This window comes from Vigna unguiculata, chromosome 10 (genome assembly GCF_037176805.1).
Source record: "Vigna unguiculata cultivar grain cowpea cultivar isolate G323 ecotype 2 chromosome 10, ASM3717680v1, whole genome shotgun sequence".
Taxonomy (NCBI): Eukaryota; Viridiplantae; Streptophyta; class Magnoliopsida; order Fabales; family Fabaceae; genus Vigna; species Vigna unguiculata.
Window position 1 is genome coordinate 48,561,986 of NC_140801.1, and position 21,841 is coordinate 48,583,826.

The 21,841-nt window shown below is 33.6% G+C and overlaps 2 protein-coding genes across 2 annotated transcripts; both read right to left on the reverse strand.

Moving 5' to 3' along the window:
- Window positions 1–7,410: 7,410 nt before the first annotated feature.
- On the reverse strand, window positions 7,411–10,564 carry LOC114167676 (metal transporter Nramp3.2-like). The gene is made up of 4 exons (XM_028052802.2): window positions 9,881–10,564; window positions 9,509–9,645; window positions 8,680–9,332; window positions 7,411–8,030 (listed from the first exon to the last, which is right to left on the reverse strand). The coding sequence occupies exons 1-4, from the start codon at window positions 10,525–10,527 to the stop codon at window positions 7,803–7,805; spliced, it is 1,665 nt and encodes a 554-aa protein (XP_027908603.1). The 5' UTR covers window positions 10,528–10,564; the 3' UTR covers window positions 7,411–7,802.
- A 1,443-nt stretch (window positions 10,565–12,007) lies between these two features.
- SERAT1;1 (serine acetyltransferase 1;1) lies at window positions 12,008–13,806 on the reverse strand. The gene is made up of 3 exons (XM_028052727.2): window positions 13,671–13,806; window positions 13,177–13,600; window positions 12,008–12,707 (listed from the first exon to the last, which is right to left on the reverse strand). The coding sequence occupies exons 2-3, from the start codon at window positions 13,543–13,545 to the stop codon at window positions 12,216–12,218; spliced, it is 861 nt and encodes a 286-aa protein (XP_027908528.1). The 5' UTR covers window positions 13,546–13,600; window positions 13,671–13,806; the 3' UTR covers window positions 12,008–12,215.
- Window positions 13,807–21,841: the final 8,035 nt, after the last annotated feature.

Below are 21,841 nucleotides of genomic sequence, written 5' to 3' on the forward strand. Positions count from 1 at the left end.
TTTCACAAGTTAAAATTAGATTATATTACGAGGTAAAATAAAATTTTAGAAGAACTGTATTATAATTATTTTACAAATTAACTGTATTTTAACTTATAAAAAAAGTTAATTTCAAACTTTCTTATAGACGTGTTTTACCTTTAAGCAAGTTATTGAAATGAATGGTAGTGTTGATTACCATGGAGAGGTTATAAAAATGTGACTTGAGTTCAACCTACATAAAAAATTGACATTATTTCTGACAAAAGATCTTGAGACATTATATTTATAAGTAATTTTTTTATATAGTATTTAACTTTGTCATTTCTATTCTATAAGACTTAGACTTATACTTAAATTATTTTTAACAATTAGTACTTAAAATAAAGTTCTTTATTATTTTTCCAAATTCAAAGTTTTTTTTTCACAAAAACGTGCTATAAGTATTATCACATTTTTTACTCAAGTAGAAACTTCACTTATTTTCTATGATATTACATTAAATGAGACTTATGTTCTCTCATGTTTTTACTAAAATAGCATTCACACCTACATATATATATATATATATATATATATATATATATATATATATATATATATACCAGTTTTTGTACCCGTGCAATGCACGGGATTTTTTAGATTTTATATATTTGTAATGGTAATGAACAATGAGTGTTATGCAATAATCTATATATGAAAATATGATGTCTTAAAAAAATTGTCAAGTGTAAAAATAGAAAACATAAGATAAATGAATTAAGAACATAATAAAAAAAACATATTGTTGTTGCTTTGAGAAGCATTGTTGTTGTATTTCATTTTGTCTTTGGTTGTTTATTTTTTTTTATCTGCAACAACAAACACAAAAAAGATTACTGATAGAAATGTTAAGCTATGCTGAAAATATTATTTCTTTAAAAGACAATGATTTTCCTCCAATAGGGAACAGAACATGCAATACTTTGAAAGATAACAATTGAAGAAGAAGCAAAAAGATAAATAAGTTTATGTATGTTTTTACAAACTAATAAGTTAAATTCGAAATCAAAAATAATAAATTACATACCTATAAGAAGATGAAGCATATAATAATATGTTTTTACTATTTAAAGAAGCATATAACATCTCAAAAAACAACATGATGATATAAAAATTTTATATTTTTTATATACTTTAAATTGATAAATAATATTTTTGGTGAATGTCTTAAACTCTAATTATGTGTTTGATTGATACCTCATGATTCATTGAGTCCCACAAATCATGATTGTTGTTGTTCATAATAAATAGTCATATTTCAAAATGTAAAATTCTTGGAAGACGAAAAGTTTTTCATTTATTCTTTATATTTTTGATATTTATATTGGAAGACGTAAGTGTTGATTTATAAAGTTTATTCAATAAGCTATGTTGAAATTTAAGAAGATTTTTGAAAACTGTATAAAGCTCTCTTAAAAAGGTAGGTAGATTTTAAAATATTTTCCATTTAAAATTTTAATACAATAAATTCATATGTAACATTGCAATGAGAAACACAAAAAGTTGTTGGTTTCTAATATTTAATGTTATTTAATGGCAAAGACATTCATATGTGAAAAGCCGTCAAAATATATCTTGAAAGTAGGTTGGAAGAAACTGAAAAGTTCTTTGAGATGTTGAAAAAATATAGCTTGGAAGTGGTGTTAGAAAAAACTGGAAAATTGTTTTAATTCTTCTTAACATCTTTATATTTTTTGAAGATGAAAAGTAGATTTTGAAAAATATAAATATATTTTTCAGTAAGCTAGATAAAAAAAACAAAGTCTTAATTTTTAATTTGGTAATTAAATATATTTAAGGTAAGTAATTTTATTTGCATTTATTAATATTGTTATTAATTATTAAGAAACTATTAATCGATCAGATTTTAAGAAAAGTGTAACATGTAATGACTATTTTTAAAATAAATTAAAAAAATACATAATTTTTCTGTAGAAGAGGAGAAAATATTAATACTTATATAAAAAATATTTGTTAGTTATAAATCTTTCTTCTACTTTGAACTTTTTAAAAGTCTATGTTATTATTAATGAGACAAATTCATGGAGTCAGAACTTTATTTTAATTTTGTTTGTTCAAAAATTTAAAAACTTGGATTATGCCTTTATAATTTGTATTTATTATAAAAATAAAATGTAGTTTATGATTTGCATTTACTTCACTATAAAAATTCTGAAATAGTAAATATTATCTTATCAAATAAGATTTAATATTATATTTTAAAGTATTCACTCTTTGATGCTACAAAACATTTCAGTCGTGTAATATTCATAAATTCCACACAAAATCCTAATTAATTTATTATATTATAATTTTTAATTAGATTTATTTTATAAAAATTAGCTACCTTCTCCAAGAAACTTTGTAAAAAAGTTACTAAAGTTGTTATTTTGTCATTCTTACTTCAAAATATTAATTATGAAGATCACCAATTATGTATATTTTGGGACAATGCACATTAGAATTCAAAAGAGTATTGTTAGCTTTGCAATTGTATATAATTATATATTAGATTAGATACTATTAGAGATTTTGGTCATTCAAAATGACTTTAATTTGAGAAGATTTTTGGACCCCGTATAAAACTTTTTCAAGAAGGTATGTAGATTTTTAAAATATTTTTCATTTAAAATTATAATACAATAAATTCAAATATAACATTGTATTGAGACACTAAAAAAGTTGTTGGTTTCTTCATAATTAATGCTAATTAATTATAAAGATGTGTTGGAAGAGACAAATTTTTATCTTGAAAGTAGTGTTGAAAGAAATTGAAAAGTTGTTTTTATTCTCCTCAACATTTTTTAATTTTTGGAAGATGAAAAGTATTTTTTGAAAAATATAAAAAGCATATCTAGCAAGTCAAGTAAAAAAAAGTTTAAATTTTTAATTTGGTAAATAAATGTATTTAAAGTAAAAAAATTTATTTGCATTTTTTATTAATAACAAATTATTAATTAATCAGATTCACAAAGAGTGTAATATGTAATATTATTTTAAAAAAATAAAAATAACTAACTTTGTCTATAAAAAAGGAGAAACTATTAATATTTATATAGAAATATTTGTTAGTTATCATTATGAATTTTTTTAATTTTAAATTATAAATCTTTTTTGTACTCTAAAATTTTTAAGACGTGGGACAAAGTCCTGGAATGAGGAAGCAAATGAATATATTTCATTCATGGATTTAACTTATTAAACTTTAATAAATATTGATTGAAGCATGAGCTTTATTTCAATTTTGTTTGTTGAAAAATTTAGAAAATTTAGATTTTACCTCGAACAGCCTCTTTTGGTTTTTACTCTGGAAATAGCAACATATAGCTGGCAGTTGAGAAATCTTGACATTGCAATTATGATTTTGTTGAGAAGTGGACACAATGATGAAAGAAAGCTTTAAAAACTTGCACCATGATCAAGAATCAGAATTATTATTCATTAGTAGATTATTTTAATGTTGTAATCTGAATCAGTTTAATAATGAAAATGTGTGGGAGATAAAAGAGCAGTTTATATACTTACAACAATGCTTTAATCATCATTATCTCGAGTAGTGCGAATATTAATGAGTTTGAATATTGATTGACACGTTTCAAATTGACACGTTTAATGCATTGGAATATACAACGTTTCGTAAGACGAAGAGGTTTTAAGTGATTCGTGAAATGCGTTACAATTTTTCATATTTATGTAATATTTATATAAAATTATTAAAATATTAAATATTTAAACGTCACGTTAAATGATTTTGGAATGCGAATGTTATAAAATATAATATTTAATGTTTACGTTAATTTTTTTTTTAAATAGTAAGTAATATTTAATGCTTACATTTAAATTTTGAATTTAGATGGAATGATAATTAATTTTGATTAATTCCAAATATAATTAAAATTTATTTAGATTACAAATGTGCTATAATTCTGATTTTCATTTTTTTATCAAAGAACTTCATAAGTAAAATAATTACATTGAGAGATAACTATATAACATCAAGAGTGGGTACAAATATAACTACTTGGAAGAAGATGAAGATGAACTGTTTCCTTAGGAAAGCTGAAAAAAAAAAACAGATCTGGATAAAAAAAAATGTGGATGTTACCCAACTTCTACTAAGCTCATTCATCTCACAAAAAAAATTCCAAAACAGAACTAAAACAAAAAATATTACAAAAGAAGCAAAAATACAAAGAGATCTGAAGATGAAGATTATCTGGAGCCATGGTGTTGTCTGAAAAAAATCAAAATCTGGGTAAAAAGATGAATTCTTCATTTCAAGCTTGTAAACAAAAAAAAAATAGCATCAACAAAAAGTGGGTACAAATATAAGAAGAAGAAGATGCAGTTGATCTGTTTCCTTCAAAAAACTGGAAAAAAAAAATCTGGATAAAAAAAAAGAAATGTGGACGTTACCCAACTTCTACTGAGCTCATTCATCTGAAAAAAAAAATCCAAAACAGAACTAAAACAAAAAAATATTACAAAAGAAGCAAAAGTACAAAGAGATCTAAGATCTGAAGATGAAGATTAGCTGAAGCCATGGTGTTGTCTGAAAAAAATTAAAATCTGGGTAAAAATATGAACTCTTCATTTAAGCCTGTAAACAAAAAAAAAATAGCATCAACAGAAAGTGGGTACACATATAAGAAAGAAGATGAAGATGAAGATGAACTCTTTCCTTCAGAAACTCGAAAAAAAAAAAGATTTGGATAAAAAAAGAGAGATGTGGACGTTACCCAACTTCTACTGAGCTCATTCATCTGAAAAAAATACCAAAAAAGAACTAAAACAAAAAAATATTACAAAAGAAGCAAAAATACAAAGAGATTTGAAGATGAAGATTATCTGAAGTCATGGTGTTGTCTACAAAAAATCAAAATTTGGGTGAAAAGATGAACTCTTCATTTCAAGCCTGTAAACAAAAAAAAAATAGCATCAACAAAAAGTGGGTACAAATATAAGAAGAAGATGATGAAGATGAACTGTTTCCTATAGAAACTCGAAAAAAAAAATACAGATCTGGATAAAAAAAAATAAGAAATGTGGACGTTACCCAACTTCTACTGAGCTGATTCATCTGAAAAAAAATTCCAAAACAGAACTAAAACAATAAAATATTACAAAAGAAGCAAAAATACAAAGAGATATGAAGATGAAGATTATCTGGAGCCATGGTGTTGTCTGAAAAAATTAAAATTTGGGTAAAAATATGAACTCTTCATTTCAAGCCTGTAAACAAAAAAAAATAGCATCAACAGAAAGTGGGTAAAAACATAAGAAGAAGATGATGAAGATGAACTCTTTCCTTCAGAAACTCGAAAAAAAAAACAGATTTAGATAAAAAAAAAAGAGTTGTGGACGTTACCCAACTTCTACTGAGCTCATTCATCTGAAAAAAAAATCCAAAAGAGAACTAAAACAAAAAAATATTACAAAAGAAGCAAAAATACAAAGAGATCTGAAGATGAAAATTATCTGAAACCATAGTGTTGTCTGAAGAAAATAAAAATCTGGGTGAAAAGATGAACTCTTCATTTCAAGACTGTAAGCAAACAAAAATTAGCATCAACAAAAAGTGGATACAAATATAAGAAGAAGAAGATGAAGATGAACTATTTCCTTCAGAAACTCGAAAAAAAAAAACAGATCTAGATAAAAAAAAATGTGGACGTTACCCAACTTCTACTGAGATCATTCATCTGAAAAAAATTCCAAAACATAACTAAAACAAAAAAAATAATACAAAAGAAGCAAAAATACAAAGAGATCTGAAGATGAAGATTATCTGGAACCATGCTGTTGTCTGAAAAAAATCAAAATTTGGGTAAAAAGATGAACTCTTCATTCCAAGCCTGTAAACAAAAAAAAAATAGCATCAACAGAAGGTGGGTATAAATATAAGATGATGAAGATGAAGATGAACTCTTTCCTTCAAAAACTCGAAAAAAAAAAAAGATCTAGATAAAAAAAAAAGAAGAAATGTGGACGTTATCCAACTTCTACTGAGCTCATTCATATGAAAAAAATTCCAAAACAGAACTAAAACAAAAAAATATTACAAAAGAAGCAAAAATACAAAGAGATCTGAAGATGAAGATTATCTGGAGCCATGGTGTTGTCTGAAAAAATCAAAATCTGGGTAAAAAAGATGAACTCTTCATTTCAAGCCTTTAAACAAAAAAAAAAAAGCATCAACAGAAAGTGGGTACAAATATAAGAAGAAGATGAAGATGAACTCTTTCCTTCAGAAACTCGAAAAAAAAAAACAGATCTAGATAAAAAAAAAAGAAATGTGGACGTTACCCAACTTCTACTGAGCTCATTCATCTGACAAAAATTCTAAAAAAGAACTAAAACAAACAAATATTACAAAAGAAGCAAAAACACAAAGAGATCTGAAGATGAACATTAGGTGGAGTCCATGCTATTTCGATGGACTGAGAAAGAGCGGAGAAAATCAAAAGAAAGTCCTGCAACAAATAATGAGAAAGTGAGAATGAGAATGAGAAGAAGATGAAGCGAGAATGAGAAACGAAAAGTCAAAAAGAGAGAGAAGAGGTTTAAGAGAGAGAATTGAATCTGAAATTTGAAAGTGGAGAGAGAGGAAAAAGAAGCGGTGGGATACGTGGAGAGAAATAATTGATTTTGTTTTTGAATTTTTTTACGAAGTGCCAAAATCATGAGAGCATGACACGTAAGTGTTTTTACCTTTTGTAGATAAATTTTTTTGAATTGAAGTGTGTGATATATAGTATTTAATTGAAGAAGTTGCTATTTGTTAGTTCCCATTTGTATATAGATATATATATATATATATATATATATATATATATATATATATATATATATATATATTTGATCAGCTATATGTTTAAATACACATTGGCCTCCCTCTTATAAAAGGATAATTCCAAAGAAAAACAATTTGCAGAAAAGAGGGATGCAAGTAGAATGCACAATGTGTGTTGTGTGGACAAGAAGAAGAAAGTATAAATCATTATACTTTGAAGTTACGATTTTCTTTTTCAGATTGTAGCATGATGCTTAGTCCCCTTATATTTTTATTTATTAAAAATTCTTTAATTTTTGATGTTTTAAATTTTTTAATTTTCATAAGTTTTATTTAAGTTTTTGTTAAACGATATCTTAAAGCTTGTATAACTTTATTGAAAATGTAAGAGGAGAAAATGATGTTTATTCTAAAACTAGAGAGAATATTGAATCTCATAATAAATACAAATTTTCATTTAATTAAATAGTAATTTTTGTTAAAAACCGTGTTTAACCTTAAACCAACTTTCTAAGATATTGGAAACTATCTTAGTTCTATTTATATGTCACGTTAAGTGAGAAAAATTAACAAATAATAACTATCAGCAAAGCTGAAATGAGAGGATAACAATACAATTATATTTCTTTGGATATAATCACAGGTACAAATTGAAAGTGATCATATCCAATGATACTGCAAAAACAAATCTATTTGACTAAATATTACATCCTATACAAATGGTTTATTCTAACTTCCCTACAAATGAATCTTGCAGAGCTTAATTAACAAAAGTTTCTTAATTATATCACCATAATGATACCTTAATCATGTGCATGAAGAGTGAGTTCTCGGTTTCAAAGAAGACAGTGTCAAAGTATAGTGTTTCAGTTACATTCTTTTCCAAGTTCAGAGATGGTTCTGTTGTAACAATGCTTCCTTTTGGAATACATTATCAACACTCTTTCCTTTACATTTTAGCCCCCAAAAATGGTTTGGATTTGCAAGGTTAGTTCCTAGAAAGAGAGAAAAAACCTCTTGAATTAGGGGACCTCATCATGAGTGAAGGAATGGCACCACTGTGTTGAACCAAATATACAATGAATGAAATCCATGCTGCAGCACCAAGGCACACCAGAAAACCAAACAATACTCCATCTACTTCATCCAGGAAGAAATCTAATAACATATATCCATAAACCAGTATTACCAGCACAGCCACACTCCAAGCCACTTTCTGCATCAGTAAATCAACAAAGTTAAGAGCTAAGTATGGAACTTAACTCAGAAACCAATACAAAATCATTATGAGATGTTTTTGTGTTCATAACATTGAGAATCTAAGTGTGACTCTAAGTCTCATATTAGGTAAAAGTGAAAAAGTTGAGCAACATACAAGGTAGAAGACCAATAAATCTATTGCCTTGAGATTTTGGATTGAAAATGATAGTAATCTCTTTTTAAAATTAAGCTAAGATCTCATTAGTATTGTATTAAACTGAAATCATTCTGTCATGTTCAGAGAATTTCTATGGCAGGGAAAAAGAAGTATCCTCAAATCATGTGAAATAGCCAACTGAGGCTTCATTAATCTGCCATTTCCTTTTTTGCCACTGAAAACTGATTACAGGCACAACAAAATTGTTTGGCAAAACTTGCCAGCATCGCCATGCATGACTCAAGTTTGGCATTAAGTCCTTTATATCAGTAGAGAACTTAGTAGCTTTTGAAGAATGAATTTAGAGCTAAAAGGGTATGAAGAGTCTTACATTTTTCTTTGCATGGTTATCAAATTCTTGGTATTTGAAACTTACAGCATCATAACAACAATTACCAAGTAAAAAAAATTGGATAAACAGATAACTAAAGTGTTATGCAGAGGTTACCTCTACTATAGGCCCTATTCTGAAGGTTCCCATGACCTCCTCTTTGGACACCAAAGTAAGAAGGGGGATAAGAGCAAAGGGAATCTGAATTGCTTGCACCACATTAAGCCATTCGTTCAAGGTATCCAATGAACTTTCTGATGTATTAAAAACAATAGCACAAATCATAGTTGGAACAATTGCACAACTTCTAGTGATCAATGCCCTCAACCATTTCTTTATATTGAGCTTAAGAAAACCCTCTGTTATAAACTGGCCAGCATAAGTGCCAGTTATGGTACTACTTTGCCCTGCTGCTAATAAACCAATACCCCATATATACAAAATTGGAAACAACCCTCCCCCATACCTTTCCTCAAGATATTGCCCTGCATTTACCAACCCTATGCCATTGGCCTGTTCTGTGCCATAGAAAACTCTGGCAAAAACTGTTATCACAGATAGATTTATCAACAGTGTCACTAAAAGTGCAACTGAAGACTCAATGGAGTAGTAGTTGAGAGCCTCTTGAACCTGCCCTTTGTTTCGGATATCAATGTCCCTTGATTGTACCAATGCAGAATGGAGGAACACGTTATGTGGGGTTATCACACACCCCACAATTTCCACCGCCTGGCGAAGAGTTTTTGAACTAAGTCTTGGGATTAAGAGACCTGCATGAAGCACCAATATGGAGAGACATATGAAGATCAGTGGTAACATGTTTTTGGACATTGGAAATAAGAATGAATTGTAATCATTCAAAAGACACTGTTAATAATACTAGTGTGTTTTTACATCATATAATCAAATGAATGTGCTCAAACTATGTTGTTTGATAAATTTCTACCCATCATTAGTTCTTCTTCACTGGGTTTTGTATCAAAGAACATCCACGCAAAAGAAAGGCCCATAGTTCCAATGAAAACTGCGAAAACCCCTTCCAACTTCCTCACTCCATAGTTCTCCAGAAATAGAAAGAAGAAACTGTTCCACCAGACACAAAAAATGCAGAATTAAAAACAGTGAAACTGATGTTATGGTATGATCTGAGAACTTTAACAATCAAGAATACAAAAAAACCTTAACACAAGTCATATACATATATAATACCCAGACAACACATATATAATACAAAAGTATGTTTAGAATCTGCTATTAATTACTCCTTGTTCCTTTTTCCACATTAATTACATGATATTACTGAATCTGATAAGCTTACCAATCCGTGGCTGTGATAACCACACCAGCCCAAATGGGGATAAGGCCATGGCTAAGAATCTTGAAAGCAATGGCACTGCCAATAACCTCTTGAATATCAGCAGCAATGAGAGCCATCTCAGCCAAGATCCACAGCACCAACCTAGCCCAATTGGAGTACTCCTCCCTGCAAAGCTCCGCCAGGTGCCGCCCGGTCGCCACCCCGAGCCTCGCCGACAGAAGCTGTATCACCAACCCCATGATGGTGGACCACATCAGCAACCAAAGCAAGGAGTACCCTGCAATTGCACCAGCTTGAAGGTCCCCTTCAAGGTTCCCCGGGTCCAAAAACGCCACGCTCATCAACAACCCTGGCCCCGTGAACAGCCACAGCTTCCTCCACGAAAACGGCGGCACCGCCGTGGACCCTGCGCTGCCGGAAGCCTCCAAGTCAAATATCTGCACCTTGTCCTTCGCTGCATACACCGCGTCTTTCTCCTCTTCTTGTTTTTCTTTGTCTGCATGTTCCCAGTTTGAGAGTAATACGTCTGGTGAGGATAACGGTATTGTCTCGCATTCTGATTGTAACAAATGGTTTTCTTCTTCCTCCTCTTCCTCTTCTCGGTTCTTGTGTTTTCCTTGTTGCTGTTGTTGTGACTGAGAGCTCATGTTGCATGCAGCTATGGGTTAACGACATTGTCATGGTCTTTGGGGTTCATATATTTTCCTGTTTATCTTGTTTTGGTTACGTGAAGAAGATGGAGAAAATTTAGTGCAAGAATATCTATGGCTGCGCAATCAATAATTGAGACCGCATGCTATTTTTGTGGAGTTCTCTTCCTGATGCTACGCTATATTTTTGGAGATACTAATCAGATCATTTTCTTCGCTATTTTGAGAGCCTCGCGTGTTGCAAAAGTTGGTGAATGATACTGATACAACTTTCTTGCTAATTTGTATTTGATCATTTTACGTTTTAGTTTTCCGATTGAGAAGGTTTGTCCCACATCGAAAAGAGTAAACTCTGATCTTCGTCTTTGTATTGAGTTGCATATGAGAACATGATCTGATACTTCAGAAAAACTATGTAACCAGAGAACATAGTCCATTTGGAAATGAAATCCAACCTCAACTAGGAAGTTGCAACAATGTTGGTTTGGTTAGTTTTGTTTTTAACTTAACACATAATAGTTGAAATTGGGTGTTACACATGTAATTATGAGGTTTAAAGATTTTGTAGGATGGCATTAGAATATAAAAGATAATATTTATGATATTATTTTATTTATATGTAAATTGTCTAAAATTAGATAGCCTTAAAAAGTATATTCTGCCATGAAATTTTGTATTTTTGTAATTTCTGTAGAATTTTCAATTCCACAAATTTTACTATCTCAGTTTTAAAATTATACGTACCTCAAATTCATCTATTTTTCTCATTTAGTTATTTTACCACTATTCAGGTATTTTTAAACGTAAGAAAATCAATATGATAAATTAAACAAAAGTAATTTAATAGAGTATTTTTACTTAATTTATTGGCATATCGTTACCCTCTGACTTTTAAGCCTTATTTATATTCCATCTAGTTGTAAAAATTGTCTCACATGAGTCACTGGTCACACTTTGATAGTCAATTAAAAAAACAAAATATATATAACTTTTAGAGTATATCACCCCATTAGTTATTTAATAATTAATTATTAAAAAAATAAAAACGTACAATTTTGAGACTTAAATTAAAACTTTAGTCATAAAGATGAAAAAAATAGTAATTAAATGATAAAAGATAATTGAACAAAATAAAGCTAGCTAGAGAGAGACACACTAAACAGAACAGAAACTACTTACTGGCTACTCGTGTTTTTCCTATGTGCTTGTTTGGTTCGTCAAACAAAAATCAAATTTACTTTCAAAAAGATTGATTCTAAGGTCTCTTTTTTGTCAAACACAGAGAACACATACACGAGTTGAGAGCGTGAAGAAAATTAATGACAGTTTCCTCTGTTACGAAATTTCAGTAATAGGAAATACCAATAACTGCATAAATACCATCATATATTATAATCCTTGAGCATACACCGAAAAAGTTAAGAAAATTTAGGACTTAAAACTGAGTTCTGTACAAAAACAAAAAGCAAGCCAAAACTTCAACTCACAATAAATACAATATACTAAGCAGTGATCAAATTTTTCATACAGCTGCTCATGCCCTTATTTGACCCAATTACAGGTTCACTTTCCAGAGTGTAGGCTACAAAATCTCAATCCAACATACAAAATTACAAAACTTTAGAACAACAGAACATAGTATTTCATTCGGAGTATTCATTAACTAATTGATTAACCTTAGAAATTCAAATGATATAATCTGACCACTCAGAGATAAAGGAAGTATGGTCCATGGACTCCCCAGGCACATCCTCATGCTTAGAGGGTGTCTCCTTCCCACCGACCAACCTCGCCGGGTTCCCAACTGCGGTGGTCCTCGCCGGCACGTCGATCAAAACCACCGAGCCAGCACCAACCTTTGCACCTTCCCCGATCTTAATATTTCCCAGAATTGTAGCACCAGCACCAATAAGCACCCCATCCCCAATCTTGGGATGCCTGTCACCACCAACCTTGCCAGTCCCGCCCAGCGTAACATGGTGCAGAATCGACACATTGTTCCCAATCACCGCCGTCTCCCCCACCACCACCCCGGTGGCATGATCAAACAGAATCCCCTTCCCAATCCTCGCCGCCGGGTGAATATCCACCGCAAACACATCAGCAATCCGAGAATGCAGTGCCAATGCCAACGGCCGCCGCGATTGCCGCCACAACAGGTGTGCCACACGGTGCGCCTGCAAATCCCAGCCACACAAATAATCAACCCTAAGATTCAATAATTAACAAGAGTAAATATAGTCTTTGTATTGATGTCAATTGCACCCCAGAAATTGTCATTGTCATGTCTGACAATCAGAAATTATAATCTAATCAGAAATGATAATGAATAGTCAACCCAGAAATCGTCATGTCAGATAAATTTGTGAACTTTATAATCGTCGTGACAGTACAATCAAAATTAAAACTCAACTAATCAAAAGCATAAACCGCAATTAATCAAAACTAAATCAATCTATAATATATCAAACCAGAAATCGTTATTTACGATAAGTTTATCAACTTCAACAATAAGTCCGTCGCAAGTTACTCATACATGATTTCTCAATGGATGATGATGTGCATGGCAATTAAACTGAATTAGCAAAAAAACCTAGAACAGAAGCATTCAGAACCCTAGAATTGAGGGGGAATTAGGAATTGGACCTGGCAGGCGAGGAAGCCTTTGTAATTGAGAAGGCAGTGAGAGTAGGAGACGCAGGCAGGGTCACGTTCGCGCGCGGCGCGGAGGTCCGCGACGGCGGCGGAGCGGAGGGAGGGGTCGGAGGAGAAGGCGTTGAGGAAGAGGTCGTAGAGGAGAGTGGAGAGTAGCGTAGAAGAACAGAGCTTGTTCCCGAGGTGGAACGAGAGAGAACGTTCGAGAGAGGAGTGCGAGAGGATCGTCGAGTACAGATAGCTCGCCAGCGCCGGCTCCGACTCGGCGTCGCGGCGTGCCTCCGCCTTGATCTGCGCCCACACCCAGCCCTCGTCGTCGCTCGCGACGACGGTGTTCGCCGCCGGTAGCCCCGTCGGCATTGTTTGGTGCTGTGTTGCGATGATGGTGTGCGTTGGGGTTTGTGCGGTTCAGAAACTGTGAAAAAAGTGTGGTATTGTGAGAAACAAGATTAAAGTTCAAGAAACGAAGAAGAACAACCACTCACTCGTTCATTGGGTATTCACGAATCACCACATTTTCAAAGCGTTCATATTCTTTTGTTCCTTCTCTTGATGTTCCTAATACAATGTCACCTTCAACAGCTTCATTAAATTAAAAACTATATACATATTTGACGTATTATATAAGAAATGTTTTTTTAAAATATTATTTATCGAAGTTTAAATAATACAGAAAAAAAGGGGAAATAAGATGTCACTTTCCAACTTAGTGAAAGAAGATAATAATGTTGACAAGATATGTGTGTGATACTGAATTTAGTCAATCAAATTTTATAATAAAAATTAATTATTAACAAAATCAATAAATCTTCATGTAATAATGTGAAAGACTGTTGTTTCAAGATTTACATAAATAAATATTTGCGGAAATCGAATACTGTTATTCCTTCCGAATTTTAGAAAAATTGTTAAACATAGTTTATTTCTTAAATCTAAATTATTCATTTCTTTTCTTGTATTCAAGAGCGAGAATCTATTCCTGTGGATGGAAGTTGTTTTTAAAAATAGTTATTTACTTTCATCTCATTTTATTTTTCATATTAAAATAAATTTGGATATTTATAAGAATAATAAAAGGATAACTTTTAACTTTTAATAAAAATTAAAATTAATTTTTCATTTAAATTTCGATTAAATTTAGTCTCTTAACCTTAAAAATCATGAATCTAGTTCTTTCAACCGAGTTTTATTAAGTTTTGTACCTGATCGATATTATTTCGGTGCGGAACCAGACGATCTTAAGAACTCTCTGTGTCGAACTTCCTCCTGTTCCTCCCTGGACTCCTCCTAGATCTCCCTGTCGTCTGCACTCCGGGGTGGGGGTACCTGCAAGCAGCTCAAGTCAGAGAGTGATTGATATGAAGTGTAATTGGTTAGTGAGGAAAGCGTACCTTTACCTGTTCACTAGGCCTTAATTTATATTAATTTCTTAATGGACCTGTTATTAATATTTGTGGGCCGTTTGTATTCGATGATCGATTCTTTCCCTTTCCGACTGAGGTTGCACGCATCGGTTCTTTCCTTATTGGCTGAGATTGTTCTTCTATGTCTTTGTTAAAGGTCAGCTCTTTCCATTCTAAGGTTTGTTCGTCTGTACTTTTGTCAAAGATCCACTCCTTCCTTTTTTGTCCCGCCTGTATCAGTTCCTCGATTTTTTCTTTCAAGGTAAAACATTCTTCCGTTGTATGCCCATAATTTTGGTGATACCGACAATGCTTTGTGGTATCGGCGTTCGGGGGAGTCGGAGCCCTTCGAGGGGTTGTTATTAGATCGGTGTTCAATGCTTCCTCCAGAATTCTGGCTCTGTTGGACACAAAGGGCGTGTACCTGCTGTATTTCGGCTGCCTAGAGTCTTTGAACCTGTGGCCGGATTGGGGTGCCAACGTTCGCTCTCTATCATGGTGTCTCTTCTCTTGTGCGTTTTGTAAGATCCGGGAAAATTAAATAGTTATTTAATTAATTATTTAATTAGGACGGATAATGAGAATATTTAAAGCAATAAATGCGAGGAGCTATGACGTGGAAAAGTACTAGCTCAAATGGTTGAGAGTACTTTAATTGGGTGTGAGGACTTGGGTTCGAGTCCTATGTGTGCCACTTGGATGTTATTTAAATTATGTGTTTTTGTGTGTTTTATATTAGATGCGTGTTGTCATGGTAAATTCTTAAAATTGTAGGATTTATCATGAAATCTGGATTGGTTGAATGGTTTGGCCTTGGTTTGGTATGTGCATGGGTGTGAGTTCAAACCTTGTTGAGAACTAAATTACTTTCTTTTTGCCAAATTTTCTGGTGCATGAATGTGGAAGGGTTGGAAACCTAGCAGCCAAGAGGGGGGGCAACCTAAGGGCTGGAAATCAGAGAGCTAGTGAGTAATTGGTTAACCTTAATATCATTTTGTTTACTTAAAAATTCGTATAAGCCCTAAAGGAGCAATTAAGGGAGAGAGATAGTGAGAGCAAGGATTAAAAGAGAGGAAATAACACTTAGGGTTCGTGGTACACATAAGCAGAGGTCTTTCTGAGAATTGGGACTGATAAAGTAAGGTATTGGGACTGAAAAACGCAAAAGAGGGAGTGGGAAGCAAAGCTAGAGGGGTTTTGGTGAAGGGATAAGCGCACTTATTCGAATTTGGGCAAAAATCCAGGTAAGGGGAGTTGTTTTTGTATGCTATTTATCGTGTACACCATTTTGTGCCTTGTACGATCATATGTGCATGAATTCTCTGCTTGTTATGCGTTGATTTCGCGTTTTCTGGGTTCTGCCCAGAAATCGCCTGGCGGGCATGCATGTGCCGCCAGGCGGTTCATCTGTCTATGCATACTTTTGGGTTCTGGTTGCTTAAACCGCCTGGCAGGGATGAATATCCGCCAGGCGGCGCGTCAGTTTTTGCGTTTTTTGTTGGCTTACGTTTTGTGCAGGGTCATTGAGACTTTTGATTGTGATTTTATGCATTGATAAGTATGAACTGGTTAGAATTGGGGTCTAATGGTGCTTGAGAATACCCTTTATACGTTAGCATGGATGGAGTTGGATTATTGAAATGGTAGAATCCGAATTGTGTTGTTAGGGTTTATGGTGGGTACGAAATTGAGGGTATTATGTTAAAGGAAATTGGGTCAGTAAATTAGGTGTGATTTATTGTGTGATATTGTCTGTAGAGTATAGATTGAATTCTGGTCAACTTGGCTTATTGCGGGTGCAGCAGCCTATTTTCTGGGTTCTGATGTGCCGCCTGGCGGCGCCTAGCTTGCCGCCAGGCGATGACGGGGGCAGTGGAGTAATGTGTTTTGTTTTCGAGTGGTCGTGAGAGGAGAGGCTAAGAGGGATATTGGAAATTAAAGGAGAACACAATAGGAAATAATATACTTAGATAAGAGAGCATGAAAATGGAAAGAGGTTGATGGTATGTCATGTGATGGGTTGTTGAAGAGTTGCGTTATCTAAAGAAAGAAGTGGAATAACATTAGTTGATGGATCAAGATTTGAAAGCTTAGAATTCTGCATAATTGTTGTTAAATACCCTTGATCATTAATTGTGGAATTTATGGTTTTGGAGACTTGTAAGCTTAAATATAAGTCCTGTGATTATGCCATATTGTGTGGAACAAGATGCATGGCAGTACAGCGTAAGATAGGTATGATGAGAGGAGGTTTATAAGGCTTTGGAACTGTGAGATTTTGATAGAGAATGGAGTGTCTTGTTGCTGCAGTGTTGATTAACCGTGATAGAGAGTTTGGAATGGGAGTTATAGGTACTTGTGTTTGTTTACATATGATATTTGTAGGCTCGCCTATGTGAGGGTCGAGATTGGGGGTTCTTATGCAATCTATGGAAGTGAGCTAAAAGGGTAAACTGGATTAACTGGAGTGTCATAAACCAGAAAGGGGTTGTTCTGGTATGGCGCCTGGCGGTCTACTGATAGCCGCCAGGCGATAGCCTTAGCGTGAGAGGGTCTGCACTGAGCAGGCGCCTGGCGGCACGGTGTGCTCCGCCAGGCGGTGACGAGAAACCAGTGGGGTCTGGGAGCACGCTGGCGCCTGGCGGGAGGTGAATACCGCCAGGCGGTCTGGAGCAATTTCGCCTGGCGGCGTGTGGGCTGGGCCAGGCGGAAGCGCTGTTGTTCTGTGTATTGTGGTGTGCTGTCTTTAACTGAAACTGATGCTTTGCTTGGATCGGGAGATGCTGTGCCATGAGCGGGTAGGTTCATGGATGGTGTGACATGTGATGATATGAGCGGGGAGGTTCATATCAAGTTACTCTCACGTGGGGATACGAGCGGGGAGGTTCGTATGTTCCGTGCTCACGTTGAGAGATGCCACGTGCGGGGAGGTACGGGGGCTGGTGGATCACATGTGTTGGACTACGGGCGGGCAGGTCCGTAGAGCAGGACTACGAGCGGGGAGGTTCGTAGAGGCAGGACCACGAGCGGGCAGGTTCGTGTGAGCATCAGATTCCCGAGTCCAAGGCTAACCAATTGTATGATTGAAGACTGTTAAGTCTTGGGGTTAGGGTCTTGGCCAAGATTTATAGATAATGATTAAGATGGGTAAATGATCTATCCTGTGATTACATGCTTATTATTTTATTTTCTCAGCTCACCCTTTCTGTTTGTGTGTGGCGATGATCGTGTAATTCGTTACACGGGAGCAGATGTTGATACAGGTGGTGCTGAGGATGCTCAGATGGCGGAGTGAGGGCTAGCATGGGAGTAGTGCTAGGGTTTTACATAGATTGTAATTTATGTTTTAAATGCAAATTTTGGAAACTTGTAATGAATTATGAATTAGTTATGAGTTTTGGCGCGCTAACTTAATGAAATAAGATTTTCCCGCGTTGGGATTTTTATCGAGATGATTATTTAATGAAATTATTTATTTTAATATTTATTTTTAAGTAATATTCCCTAGGGATGTTACACGTTTGATCAAGTTGTATTGCGAAATTCTTTCAGTTCCTCCATCTGCATGAATTTGGTGGCCCTGGTCCGAAGCTCATCCAGATTGTTCACGGGCTTCTTGCATAGGCTGTCAACGAAAGGGTCAGGCTTCAGTGCTGTTATGAGGTGGTGCATGGCGACCTCGAGATTCAAATTAGAGATATTCAAGGATATCTTTCCAAATCGTTCCATAAATTCCCGCAGAGACTCTCCTTTTTCCTATCGTATATTTACCAATGCCAGAGAAGTAAGATGGTGTGGCTTACTGATGGCGAACTGTATGCCAAAACGGGTGGCCAACGTATCGAAACAATCGATAGAGTTAGGTGGTAATCGTGTGAACCAATTGAGTGCAGACCCTTTTAGGGATGTTGGGAAAACACGACAGAGGATTGCGTCATCCGAAGTATACAATCCTGCCTGGGTGGTGAAGACGTCCACGTGCTCCTCCGGATCAGTAGTGTCATCGTACTGGCTCATAGTCAACCCCTTCCAGCGCGCAGGAAGTTCCACTTCCATGATCCCGTCCACGAAGGGGTGGCGTCTGGCTGCTCTGGGCCTTGCTTCTGTTTAGTTGGTGGTGGTTTGTACTCGGGACTCGTCTCGCCCGGTACCGTCCCCTCCCTCTTCATTGCTACGGGATTCCTCCCTTTGTGGGGGATTCTGCTCAATTTGTGCTCGCATCCATTGGTTCTTCTCTCTTAGGGCGTTTAATTCTTCCTCATTCTTGCGCCCCAATTCCTCCAACTGGCGGTTCATCTCTCGTTGCATCTTCGCTGCTACTGAATTTTGATCGACTATTGCTCTTATTGACACCATCCTGCTTGAGAATTGTCTGACCCCACGGTGGGCGCCAATTGTACCTGATCGATACTATTTCGGTGCGGAACCAGACGATCTCAAGAACCCTCTGTGTCGAACCTCCTCTTGTTCCTCCCTGGACTCCTCCTAGATCTCCCTGCCGTCTACACTCCGGGGGTAGGGGTACCTGCAGGCACTCCGACGCTCAAGTCAGAGAGTGATTGATATGAGGTGTAATTGGTTAGTGGGGAAAGTGTACCTTTACCTGTTCACTAGGCCTTAATTTATACTAATTTCTTAATGGATATGTTATTAATATTTGCGGGCCGTTTGTATTTGAGGATCGATTCTTTCCCTTTTCGACTGAGGTTGCACGCATCGGTTCTTTCCTTATTGGCTGAGATTGTTCTTCTGTGTCTTTGTTAAAAATCAGCTCTTTCCATTCTAAGATTTGTTCGTCTGTACTTTGTCAAAGATCCACTCCTTCCTTTTTGGGGTTTGGTCGTCTGTACTTCTCAAATATCAACTCCTTCCTTTTTTGGGGTTTGAGATTGTGCGCTGCCCCTCTGTACCTCTGCGTCATAATCACATGTTCCACCTGCCACCCCTTGGGCCGCGATGTACTCGGCCAAGAGGGCCGGGAAGTACCCGACCATCACGCTTATTGGGCTGTCAGCGTTGCGCTGGATCCAAGCCCCCGTGGTTGGACCAGAGTGTGAGGGTGTTCATACCTGGGCCAGGATGATGCCGGCCATTTTCCCCTTGCTGGGTCGTGATATACCCGGTCATATACTAACAAGTTTATTTTTTAGATTTTAAATGTTTATTATGATATTTGAGTTGTTTAAATAATTTGACACATTTTAATAGATAAGAAATATATTTCAAATGTTAATTATAAAAAATTAAATAAAACTTAAAATTTAGTTAAAATAATTAAATCTAAGCATTTTTTTTAAGTATGAAAAACTAATTTGAATTAAAATTTGACACAAATACTACTTATAATTTAAATTTAAAGTTAAATAACAAAAAGTTATATTTATCCCATAAATAAATAAATAAATATATACTAAGAACATTTAGTGGAAGTAATATTCTTAATGATAATAATGGCAGAGACAATTTGCACAATTTGTCACAAGGATCCTCCTTCAAACATTAAAAAGAAACAAGTAGATCTTTTTTAGATATAGTTTTTTGGTCATTTGTATTCATATTCTTTCTGGTGTGTTTTTGGTGCAGAAAGTGATGTGTTCCATTAACTTTTACTACCAGTGGTTGCAATAACATGTGATGGTATCCATGAACCTGGTTGTGATTATGAGCATGGTTCCTGTGCTTTTAACGTTTACTTCTTTATATAACTCATACATTTCTTCCTCTTAAAAAAAACTATTTTTTTGAATCAAGTAAAATTATTCAAGATAGCAAATCTCTTTCTTTTAATATATAAAGTAATTGTACTTTTGGAACAAAAAACTTTTATTAAATTAAAACAATGGCATATTAATTAATCTTTCATTTAATTAAAAATAAAAAAACAATAGTGATAAAAAGACACAACTTGTGAAATATGAAAAAAATATAAAAAAAAAAATTTTTTAACAATTAAATTTTGACAATTTACTTTTATAATATGAGATGACATATTTTAAATGATTTTTTATATTTTTCAATTTTAAAACTACTTAAAAATTATCATCTTATTATCGACACACCGTTATCCCTGTTACAATTATAAGAGAAAAGATACACTATCATCTTTTTAAAACTTAAAGATAAAGGAGAAATTATGAATTTAGATTTTATATTAATCTTTTTTTTCAAAACACTGAATACTGGTTTAAATATTTTAAAATACATTGAAAAATTAATAAAAAATCTGGCCTCAAAAATTATAGGGGCACGAAGAAAGAACCCTCATATTTGACCACTATTTTGAGGTTGAATTTAAAAGCAGTGTCTAAGTTTTTTATGGTCCACCCGGGAAAGAAACCAGTGAAACAAATACTGTGTGCTAAGAAGAGTTCACAATTTCTGTTGGCTATGGTGGGAAATGACATGGAATCTTGAAATAAGAGTTAAAGAGTGTTGAAAAACTCAGAAATTTATGATCCTATGACAAGTTACCATGCTTACCAATGCATAAAATTTTATAAATGTTACTTTATATGATTGAGCAAATCTCATAGATGACTGGGTGAATTGTAATAATTCCATTATAATATTTTACATTCAAAACATTCTTCACCAGACTTTTCCCTTGATAACTTTACTTCACTTTATACAAAAGTATTATAAAATACTAAATTGTTAAGTTAAATACATTTTAAAAAAAAACTCTTGATTAAAAACATAACACATACTATCATGCACTGATACTTTAACTTGATTATATATCTGAATTCGACACGTATCTTGTCTGATACTTTAGGATATTTTAACGATACTTATCAATGAAATATCTAATTTATAAAATAGTAGTACACTCTTCGAATATTGACTAATTTTAGTGACAAAAAATAATTAGTCACTATATAGTGACCAAATTGACAACTAGAATAGTTCCAAAAAATTATAATTGATCTCTAAATTGATAATTAAAATAGTTTTAATGATGAATTGATTTTTAAATTGGTCATTAAACTTAACTAGAAAATTTTGACTACTAAAATAATTGGTCTATAATTAAAAAATTTGGATTCACATATTAAAAATCATATATTTATTATATTTGTTAAAATGATTATACATTTTTTATTATTCATATATCACGTTTCGTATCTTATTATTTTAAAAATAAATGTATTCACGTATCAAATATTGTCATATCCAAATAAATTAAGACTAGAGGGTATTCTGTCTACTTATAAGAAAATATATCCATACAAAATTCAATTAAACATAAAAGA